Source organism: Bos javanicus, chromosome 29 (assembly GCF_032452875.1).
Source record: "Bos javanicus breed banteng chromosome 29, ARS-OSU_banteng_1.0, whole genome shotgun sequence".
NCBI classification, from domain to species: Eukaryota; Metazoa; Chordata; class Mammalia; order Artiodactyla; family Bovidae; genus Bos; species Bos javanicus.
Window position 1 is genome coordinate 50859530 of NC_083896.1, and position 11135 is coordinate 50870664.

At 58.2% G+C, this 11135-nt stretch overlaps 1 protein-coding gene across 3 annotated transcripts in view; it reads right to left on the reverse strand.

Annotated features, from left to right (window-relative positions):
- AP2A2 (adaptor related protein complex 2 subunit alpha 2) overlaps nucleotides 1–3922 on the reverse strand; it is a 67432-nt gene extending 63510 nt beyond the window's left edge. The window contains exon 1 of one of the 3 annotated variants that reach the window (XM_061407473.1): nucleotides 3721–3922. In XM_061407473.1, the coding sequence (XP_061263457.1) occupies nucleotides 3721–3787 (67 nt within the window). In that variant the 5' untranslated portion in view covers nucleotides 3788–3922. Of the gene's footprint in view, nucleotides 1–107; nucleotides 322–3720 lie in introns of those variants that run through there. The other 2 variants (XM_061407474.1, XM_061407475.1) reach the window with 2 other exon arrangements.
- Nucleotides 3923–11135: the final 7213 nt, after the last annotated feature.

Here is an 11135-nt window from a genome sequence, read left to right on the forward strand (position 1 = left end):
TAGCATCAACAAGTCAATGCGTAAAGCTCCTCCGCTGATACTATCGTATGTGCAAAAGCAAACGGAAGTTCCCAAACAACCAAGTAAAGAGCAAATAGCTATTTTACCGGTTTCAGCAGTTCTTTCCTTCTGCTTGCTCTCTGTCTGTTGTTTTGGCCACTCCATGCAGCGTGCAGGATCTTAGTCCCTGACCAGGGATGGAACTCGTGCCCCTGGGCCTGGGAGGGCAGAGTCTTAGCCACTGGGCCACCAACGAAGGCCCAGATCCTTCACTGTGACTTCAGTGCTTGAACGGATGGCCCTCCAGGGACTGTGCCAGTGAGAAAAGCCAGCCTCAGCAGGTCACACACTGCACCGCTTCACTCACACGACATCCTTGAGAGGGTGACGCAGAGACGGAGAACACACGAGTGGCCAGGGCAGGCGCTGACTACACCACGTGGCAGAGGGCTTTGTGATGGTGAGACAGCTCTGCGTCTGCTGAGCTGGGGTCACGTGAAGCTGCACCTGGGGAAAGCAGAGGCCTTGGGGCTTCCCTGGCAGTCCAGTGGAGGACTCCTCGCTGTCACTGCGGAGGGCCCTGCTCGGGGAACAAAGATTCCGCGAGCCTTGTGGCACACCCAAAAAGAACGTACAGACCTACACACGCGTGCGCCCATGCACACGCACGTACATCCCGCATACAACACCTGAGAAACGCGCCCACTCCTGGCAGGCTGTACCAGTGTCCGCTTCCTGGTGTTGGAGCCGTACTGTCGTGAGGGGGGACGGTGAGAGGGGGGACGGTGAGAGGGGACGGTGAGGGGGGCGACGGTGAGAGGGGGGGCGGTGAGGGGGGGGACGGTGAGGGGGGGACGGTGAGGGGGGGGACGGTGAGAGGGGGGACGGTGAGGGTGCTGGGGCCTCCCCGCCCTTTTCTTTCCAACTTCCTATGGCTCCATGTTTATTTCTGAATAAAGAAATTATTTTACAACTGGGACGAAATAAAAGGAATAGAATCTTTTTAACATGTTTAAAAACCATCGAGAGAAACAGTTCATGAACTCCCACACACCACATTCACTGAGTCAAACCTAGCGGGCTGAAGTCAGTAAGACAGGATCAAGTTAATGTATGAGGCACGGAGCTGGCTTGGTAACTGAGCCACAAATCTACATGGAGCACCAGGACACGGGCACCGCTCAGGCCGGGCAGCAGCTTGCAGCCAGCCGCCACGTGAGGCAGAGCTCACGCTAAGGGGGACATTTAAGAGACCACATCATGCGGAAAGGTAAAGGAAGCCACAATTTTAGAGATGAAACACTTCAGTGATACTTCAGCTACACACTCCGTCCGTGTCAGCGGGGGAGACGGAGCTCTGCGGCCGTGGGTCCAGGTGCCCTCTCTGCACAGGGGTCACTCTCACAACAGGAAAGCAGAGCCACAAGCAGAGGAAGCGGGGACCCCTCACCTGCCACCGAGGGCTCAAGCTCAGAGCAGCTCTGACCAGGTAGCAGGCTCTCAGGTCAGACCTCCTCCTCCTCCTCCCTGCTGTGCCCACCGCTCACCGGCCTGGCCACAACAGGCTCCGGATCACTACCAGGGTAGAGCTTCTCTGCACTCACCTACTCAGCTACGGGGTGACCGCCTCACACAGACACTGCGTGTGGCCCCCACCCTGTGGGGCTTCCAGGGCGGGGCGGGGAGAGGACAGAGAGCCACGAACTGCCCACGCTGTCCTGACAGGAGAGGACAGCCTCGCGTCTGATGCAGGGTAGCAAGAAGGTGCGGTAGGAAAGCTGGTTTTGAGGAGGGGGCCACGTTAAACAGAGGCCTGAGCCCACCCCTGGCCCTCCGAAGGATTAGGCACTTCTTCTTACAGCAGCTCCTTCATTGAAGACACTGTCTAATTCACTGTTCCACACCAGCTGCTCAGGGCCCAGAGTGGGGGTCCCCACCAGGGCAACAGCTGGAAACATTTCTGGTTGTCACAACGGAAGCATTTAGAAGGTAGAGGCCACAGGAGGGAGTCACACAAGTGATCAGCACCAAATGCCACAGGCAGAGGTGGAGAGTCCGCACGCTGTGGCAGACCCAGCACAGAACACATCCAGTTAGGAGAACTAGTCTACAAAACTGAGAAAAGGGATTTCAAGCTCCATGACCTGCCCAAAGCAATTTTCTTCCAAAATGAAAGGACAGATGTCAAGGTTAATTTAAGGCAGCTGAGCCCTGGCCCAAGGGTCTCCTGAAGCAGCAATACACCCACACTTAGCTTTACAAGACACATTACGACTACGCATGTTATTATCTAGAAAATCACATTACACAGCAGAGGACAACAGGATACTGCCCTACTTGTAAAAGCACAGACCTCAGGGTGTGTTTCCACATGGATTTCTTGCAGAAAAGGGGAAGGAACAGAAGCTAGAACCTTCCACAGTCTGGGTCCTCCACCCCAGTCTAACGAAGTGAGGCGATCACAGGAGGGCTCCGGACAACATGTACCAGCAGGTGGTTACATGCATTCTCTAAAACATACAGTGAACCTCAGCCACTGAAATCCACAAATGTCTGGTAGGTAAAAAATGAGAATTAAAGCCAGACAAGAAGCTGGTTTTGTGTATTTCATTTTTTTAATTAAATACAGGGAAAAGTGAAGTCGCTCAGTCATGTCCGAATCTTTGCGACCCCATGGACTGTATAGCCTGCCAGGCTCCTCCACCCATGGGATTTTCCAGGCAAGAATAGTGGAGTGGGCTCCCATTTCCTTCTCCAGGGGACCTTCCCGACCAAGGGATCGAAGCCTGGTCTCCCACACCGCAGGCAGACTCTTTACCATCTGAGCCCCCAGGGAAGCCCAAATAAAGGGAACATGACCTGAAAATCAACAGGAGTTTCTGCACACCAAAGTTAAATGTATGGGTGGTCGAAGGGTGCACCCTCTGCCTCCAGCCGGGTTCACCTTTCCGTGTGGATTTTTCCACTCTGTGAGGGGCAGGCACATGTCGCTGAAAACGCGATCCCCAACCAAAGATAGTGGGCAGAGCATTTCCCCTAGGCCATCCCACCCCACCGCCTGGGGCCAATTCCCTGGGAACGAGTCACTTTAATCAGGGCCTAACAGGCCGCCAGGACCCGGGTCAAGCAGCTGCTTCCCCGCAAGACGCGGGTTTCGCTACTCCCACTCCCAGTGAAAAGGCACGCTATTCTGGAAAACGCTGGGTTAGATGCTTCGTTACTAGAAAGACCGGCCGACTGCTCCGGGTGACATCATGCTGGGGAGGGGCGGCTTCGCTAGAAGCCCCTCAGCAGAGCCAAGACCCCTGCGCGGGTGCTGAACGCTGCCCGCACCCCGGACCCAGCCCCAACCCCAGGTCCCCTGCCCTCCAAGTCCGCGCCCCGGACTCCAGCCCCAGCCCGAGGACCCCCACCCGCCAGGTCTGCGCCCGGGAGCCCAGCCCCAACCCCAGGACCCCCGCCCGGAACCCTAGCCCCAACCTCAGGACCCCCGCCCTCCAAGTCCGTGCCCGGGAGCCCAGCCCCCACCTGCCCTCCAAGTCCGCGCCCCGGACCCCAGCCCCCAACCCCAGGACCCCCGCCCGCCAGGTCCGCGCCTCGGACCTCCGCCCTCCAGGTCCGCGTCCCAGACCCCAGCCCCCGAAGGCCAGTGCCGGCCAGCCCTTCACCCCGGCCTGCGCCCCCGCCCCCCGCAGGCCGGTCCGGCGCCCAGCCACTCACAGTTGCGGATATCCGAGATGAACACCGCCAGGCCCCGCATCCCGTCCCCCTTCGACACGGCCGGCATCTTCGGGCCTGGGGAGCGGCCTGGGCTGGCGGGCCCTGGGAAGGAGAGGGCAGCGGGCCGCAGGAGCGGGAGCCGGGAGGAGCCGCCTCAACCCAGTCGCCTCAGGCTCCAGCGCCGCTCTCGGGGCCGCCGCGCGCGCGCGCACGCACGCACGCTGGCTCGCGCGGCGACCGACGGCGGCCGGGGCGCGGGGGCGAGCACGTCGGCGGCGGGCCCGCAGGCCCGGGCGGCGGCCCCGGGAGCCGGGCGCCGCGGGAGGGGCCCGGCGGAGGCGAGGGAGCGCCGGCCTCCGCCGCGCAGAATCCTCACGGCCGACCCCCACCCGGGAGCCCCCACCGCCCCCCGCCCCGATCCCGCCGCCGCGCCTCCGCCCACCCTCTCACCGCCCTCCCGCCCGGCTCTGGGGCCGCCTGCCGTCGGCCTCCCGCCATCCAGAGCTCTGGGCCAGCTGCCCATCACCCATCCGTCCAGAGGCAGCCCGTCTCTTTACAAAGGGGAGACTGAGCCCTGAAGACAGCTTCCCCCCCACCCCCCACCCCCACCCCTTGACAGCACCAGGGGACCAGGGCTCAGTCTTGAACCCAGTTCCTTGGTGGCCAACCGCACCCTTTGCCACTGTTGCCGCCACCCACCTCCGCAGCCTGGGGAGGTGGAGGCGAGCACCAGGGCCCGCCCGCAGTGCACTGCAGGGATCTTAGCAGGCAGAGACCCCAGGAGTTTGTCTGGAGAACAGGTGGCCCCACCGAGCTCTCCTTCACGAAGTGGGATGGCCTTGCTCTCTCCAGAGAGGTTCCAATGCCACAGCCCAGACCCACCCCGGCTCACTTCCCAGTAAGAGGCTGGGCCCCTGATGGACCCTGGCTAGGAGAACAAAGGGACAGCTCCCCTTCCATGGACCAAGGACCCAAGCTCTGGTCCTTTGGGACCCCTGGGGGAAGCCAGAACCTGTGGAGACCCGAATGCATATAAGGCAGCAATTTCACCACCTTCCAAAACTTGCAAAGGGGGGACGGGGCTGCAGAGGCCTTCCTGAAGGAGATACCCCCTAGGGCCTGTTTCCCCAGGGGAGGAGATAACTCTACCGTAGCCAGGCCTGGGGACTCAGGTGAGGAGACCATGACCCACCCCTGGCAGCCACTCACTGGGCAGGGCAGTGCCAAGAGGCTGCAGGGGCTCGTGCATGGCATAGACAGATGGCAAACTCAGCCCACAGTACAGGGGCTTCTCGGAGGACAGACTTAGAGATGGACAGGCATCACACGGCTCTCAGTGCTGACCCTGGGCTTCCTACACCTCCTGGGATCACTGCACATGTGTGTGTATGTTGGCGGGGGGTCGGGGCGGGGGAGTCGGTGTCCAGAGACTGGTGAGACGTGCCACTGGCCGTGAGAAAGACCCCAGCCTCCTGCCTCCTGGTACACCTTCACCTGCCCTTCAGGTCACTTAACCTTTCGGCAGCACGCAGTGCTCCCTTTCTTGGGTTGTGTGAACTGGACCAGCCCATGCTGGTTCCCAGGCCCTCCTCCTTCCATGGCCAATGGGAGGGAAGGCCCCAACACTTGTATTCTGAAGAAGAAACAAAGGTGGGGGAGCCCAGAGCCAGGGGCCGTGGTATCCAGAGTGATCCTTCTTGTACCTGAGCCTGTCAGTTTTACGAGTGAACCAGTTTCCTCCCTATAATATCTGGAGGGGGTTGTTGACAATAACTTTCCAAAAAATTGGGGTTGGCATCCTGGCCCAGACGGGGCCGGAGGTCCAAGCAGCCGTGCGTGTTCGGGGACAGGATGTGGTGTCCTGGGCCCCCGTGGCCCACTGTGCTCACCAGGAATGATGTGCTCAGCCAGGCTCCAGGGACTGAGCATATCCCCCGTCTTGGCCAGCAGGCAGGGCATCAGGAATTCAAGAACTCTGTGGTGGGTGGGGACTTTGAAGGAAGCCAGACCACCTGGAGGACAGAGATGAGCTCAAGCCCCTGACTGCTCATCTCGGGGAGGCAGGAACCTGCCTGTGGCGGCCCGTCTCCTCTCTCATAGCCATTAAACTGAGTCCGGAGTCACACACGGCAGATTTGGATTGTTGCGAAAGAGACACAGAAGGTGAACCTGTGGCCTCCAGCTAGGGCCCAGAGAAGGTGGGTGGGGGGTGGGGCAGCCCAGGTGACACCAAGCCCTATTCTCCAGGAGCCCCGTCACCCTCCACAGCCCTTTTCCCCTCATTAGACAGTGTTGTCCCCATACTTGAAGACCCAGTCATGACATCCTTGGAGAGGTTACTTTGTAGGAGAAAAGTCAGTTCGCCCCCAAACCTCCTGGCCCAGCCCCATCCAGAGACCTGGGACAGTGAGGTCCCAACACCCAGTCACACTCGGATGTGAAGGCTTGGCCACCAGGAGAACTGCAGGAAGCTGAGTGTCTGTGTAGAACTCTGTAGAATGTGTTCAGGATGGATTCTGAGAGAGCAGACCAATCCCAAGGGGAACTCGGCGATCTGGGTCACCTGAGTCTGCCTGGGCAGTTGAGGGTCTGGAGGCTGGACGCAGTGGCCCTGTGTTTAAACAGGGTTGAGATGCTGGAAACTCCTGCATATGATGCAGGGAAAGGAACTCAGTGCTGTGCTCTCTCCCAGTTCTGGAGGCTGGACGCTGTTGATCAAGTAGGACTGGTTCCTTCGAGGCTGAGACTGAGGATCTGGTCCAGACCTCTGTTCTTGGCCTCTCGACAGCCGTCTTCAGCCTGTGTCTCTCACACCATCTTCCCTCGATGCTTGTCTGTGTCCAAATTTCCCCTTTTTACAAAGACACTTGTCATGCTGGATCAGGGGCCAAATATGAACTCCTCTTAATGAATTATACCTGCAACGACCCAGATACGGTCCCATCAGAGCTATGGGGACTGAGAACTTCCACGTGTGAAACTTCAGAGGACACAATTCAACCCAGGACAGACGATGACTTGACTGAGCACTTTTGGGGACCTGATTTTGAATCCCTGCCCCTCCTTTTCCATTCTCCTACCTGGAGCACGGTTCTGATGGCTGGAGCTCAGTTGCACACCACCCCCGCACTGTGTGAGCCTCAGGCCATCCATGTTTGTGCCGCTGTGACTGGGGGCTCTGTTACACCTGCCAAACCTAGATGCTGATTCCCACCTGTTCCCACGCCCAAGGTGCTGTGTCAGCAGGATTCTGGTGCCTGGGACGTGTCAGAATGGCCCCCCAATCTGTCCTGTGGCTTGTCATCAAGACCACGTTCGAGGGCCATCTGGCTGCAACATCTGTCACCCCATTGATCACCCCATTGATTTGGCTGATCTGGCTGGCTAGGCGGGTGTCCCCTTCCTCCTTCACAGCTCCATATGCTTCCCTCCCAAAGCTGCATGCTCATTTGAACAGGACAACCTCCCCCAATAGCAGAGGACTGTTCTGCGGTCAAGAGATTTGAGTAGCTGTACGCTCCTGCTGGAACCTCCAGACAAGCTCTCGAGGTCCGTTTGGAAGAAAATTGAGGGTAGTCAGGCTTCTAAGACTCCACGAATGCATGCTAAGTCCTTTCAGTTGTGTCTGACTCTTTGCAACTCTACGGACTGTAGCCCGCCAGGCTCCTCTGTCCATGAATTCTCCAGGCAAGAATACTGGAATGGGTTGCCATGCCCTCCTCCAGGGCATCTTCCCAAGCCAGGGAACCAACCTACATCACTTACATCTCTTGCATTGGCAGGTGGGTTCTGGCCCACCAGTGCCACCTGGGAATCCCCTCCAAGACGCCAGACACCCACAAACAAGGTGCTGCTTGCAGCAGTCTACCTTTCTTTAAACAAAGAAACAAAAACAAACACCCAAAAGCCCCCACACAAAGACCATTTCACATCCGTTCCCCTTGGGCTTGAAGGGGCCTTACGAGCACTGTCACTCCTGAGCTGCGGGAGCTGTGCAGCTGATGACACTGACCAGGGGAGGGGTGGGGGAGGTGGCTATGAAGACCCTGCCCCCTCCACGATGCTGCCAGGTCAGGCATCCCGTTCACCTCCAGAGCAGGAACGCATGACTCAGTCTTCCTAAGGTACCTGTTGAAAAACACACCCCTTGACCTTAAAGCACAGATCAACCAGGCCGGTAGACAGCCAGCTATCATGGAACAGGCCTCTTGTTTTAGTGCGTTTGGGGTGTCTCGGGCCTACACTCACCCACTGCAGCTCTTGCCTCTAAGGGTGAGCTGATGGAATCTATGCCAATTTTAAGATTAGCCTGAGAAAAACAGCTTTGGGAAAGAAAATATGCCTAAAAATATCACTCCAGGCCTTCAGCACCACCATAGGCTCAGACAGAATCCGCCTATAATGCAGGGGACGTAGGTTTGATCCCTGGGTTGGGAAGATCCCCTGGAGAAGGGCATGGCAACCCGCTCCAGTATTCTTGCCTGGAGAATCCCATGCAGCCTGGTGGGCTGCCGTCCATGGGGCCGCAAAGAGCTGGACATGACTGAGCGGCTCTCTCATGGTAGTTTCCTCCAGACGCTGCAGCGAATCATCACAGACTGGTGGCTCGGGAGTGCCAGAAGTGGACCCTCTCGTGGTTCCAGCAGCCAGAAGTCCAGGGTCAGGGTACGTGCAGCGGGGGTTCTGCTGGAGGTGATGAGCAGCACTCCACTTCCCGCCTCTTCTAGCTTCAGGGGGCTGCCTGCAGCCTCGGCTAGGGGATGTGGGACCCCGTCTCTGCCTCCCTCAGCCCATGGCCTTCTCCCCCATGGCTGATCTTCCTCCCTCTCCTAAGGATCCCAGTCATTGGATTGAGGTCTCCCCCTAGATCCAAGCTGACCTTGTCCCAAGCTTCTTACTCACATCCGCAAAGACTCTATTTCCAAACACGGTCTGCGTCACAGGGGCCGGAGATCGGGACGTGGACGGCCTGCCAGGGTCCACCACTCCACGTGCCGCACTACAGCCCCCAGGACACGCTGCCCATTTGGCTTTGCGGACCCACATACCGTCTCACACTTGCTATGGCATTTTCATGTGGGCATGGGGTGGCGGGAAGCATTAAAATCCAGGACCCACAGCACAAAGCACACGGCCCTGTGCAAGGCCCCCGCCTGTCACAGAAGCCCACCTTGGGGCGCAGCACCTGCCCTGCCGCTGACTGGACACCCACGTGCCGGTCAGGCTGTGACGCCCCGGCCAGGTGAGCTGGGGCAGGGCGCAGGGACAGAAGCTTGCTGTGCTGGCTTGGAGCAGTATCTGGAAGCTTCCGCTCCATGTGACACGCCCTGCGCCCTTGCCCTTCTCCCTCTGGACTTTGCTTATCCCAGCACCCAGGGAGGATGTCTCCATCCACAAGCAGGGGAGGGCTGGGCGGCAGGAAATCCGGACGCACGTCCCTCCTCCTGGCCTTCCGGCCTGAGAACCGAATTGAGGCCCAGAAGTGACAGGACACCCTCGGTGATCATGCTTGTGCCCTGCCCTTGGGGTGACCCCATTAAAACACGACAAGTCATGGGAGGCCCCTGGCAGGAAAGACTAACCCTGTGCTGACTCGGCAAGTGAAGGGCGCCTTGGGGCTACCGGCGAGGACAGGGACCCCCCTCGTCCCCGCCCCTGGGAGCACCGGCCAGCCCAGGGGAGACACAAGCCCAGCCTCCTGGAGCTCCACAGCCACCAGGCACCACCAGCAGCCACGTGTGGGTGCTCTCGGGGTATCTACAGGCAATGGGCTCCCCACAGTAGGTCAGGGATGCCCTCAAGGTCACCCTGGAGAGGCCGCCTCTGACTTGGACTCCTCAGCTGGCCAGGTGCCCCTGAGGTGGGGTGCTCTATCTCTGCAGTGTCCCAGAACACGGGGGAGGGCTCAGTGGTGGCAGGAGGGCTGGCCTCTGAAGACCCTCTTGCTCCACGGGGCCTGCATCTGCCCTGGTGTGTCCTCTGGCGTTGCATCTGCAACAGGCTGGGAACAAGGTGGGCCAGACCTGGGCTCGCCGTTCAGAGCCTGGACCTGACAGGGCAGGCTGCTCCTCAGGCAACAGGGCCAGCGATGGGGGCTAAGGGTTAGAGTTTAGGAGCTGAGCAAGGGGGTTATACTCAGACTTACATTAAATTTAAATAATTGGGATTCAATTTATTAATGTTCCAATTTAAAAGCTTCATTTTTTAACCTGCTAAGTTAAATTTTACAAGCCCTGTTATCCCCTTTATAAACCTGACAGATTTTATAGTCATTTTTAAGGGGCCTCTGCCATCTTTGGAGAAGGAAATGGCAACCCACTCCAGTGTTCTTGCCTGGAGAATCCCAGGGACGGGGAGCCTGGTGGGCTGCCATCTATGGGGTCGCACAGAGTCGGACACGACTGAAGTGACTTAGCAGCAGCCATCTACAAACTCAGTTAATTAAGCATTTTCAACACTTCAAACTGAATTTATCTTTTATTTCATTTCCTTTTATGTGCTCCAGCTTGTCTGAATTGAGAACAAAGTATCAGGTACTTCAAGAACTCATATACTCAATCGGTTAAATATTTAAAATGGTGAACCCCAAATTGTTGCAAATATTCCAGAAACATGAACAACCCAATGTGTTCAGATTTCACTTAATCTGTAAATGCTAACATTTGGCTGAGATTCTCTTAAGACACTTGACGGTTGGTATGTGACATGCCTTAGGCACACTCGCCAGCCCCCATCCCCTGGGAAGACCGTGGGGGTCAGCTGGCAGGAATAGGAGGAAGAGAAAGAAGGAAATCTGAGTAGGAATAAAGAGAACAAAGTTCAGTTCAGGGAGAAGCCTCTTGAACAGAAATGGGGAAACAGCCGTGGGGCGGGTATCAGGGCTGGCCCAGCAGGATGGGCTGTGCGGTTTTCTGGAGGAAACTGCTGGGAACAGCTCTGGATGGCGGGCGTCCGCCAGCTTGTATCAGGTGGCTAATGCTCCAGGACCAAAATTGCTTGCGACTGTGTCTGTTCCAGAGGCGCACTGACTTGCTGGGAGCTGAGATTGGGGGTGGGGTGGGGCGGTTACTGTTAGCCTCTGGAGGGTTCCAGCTTTGTAGGATCCACGTGAGAAGTGCCGCCCTTCCCAGAGGCAGGGACAGAGAGCGCTGACTCTAGGATTCCTGGGGTTTACGATGTCCAGGGGCCATCCAGAGGGTCTGGAGCATGTGTCCCTACTCTAGACAGTGCTGTGGGCACAACGGGCCTCCAGATGACGACCAAAACCAAAGACTAAGTAAGAAGCGCCCACCCAGGGAGACGTACGGGCTGACAGAGGAGGGCCAGTTTGGGGGGCGGCCACCAGGCGGTGGGAGGAAAGTCTGGGGAGGCGCTTAAGTGTGGGGAGGTCGGGCCTGCGCGGTCCTCCTGGCCGC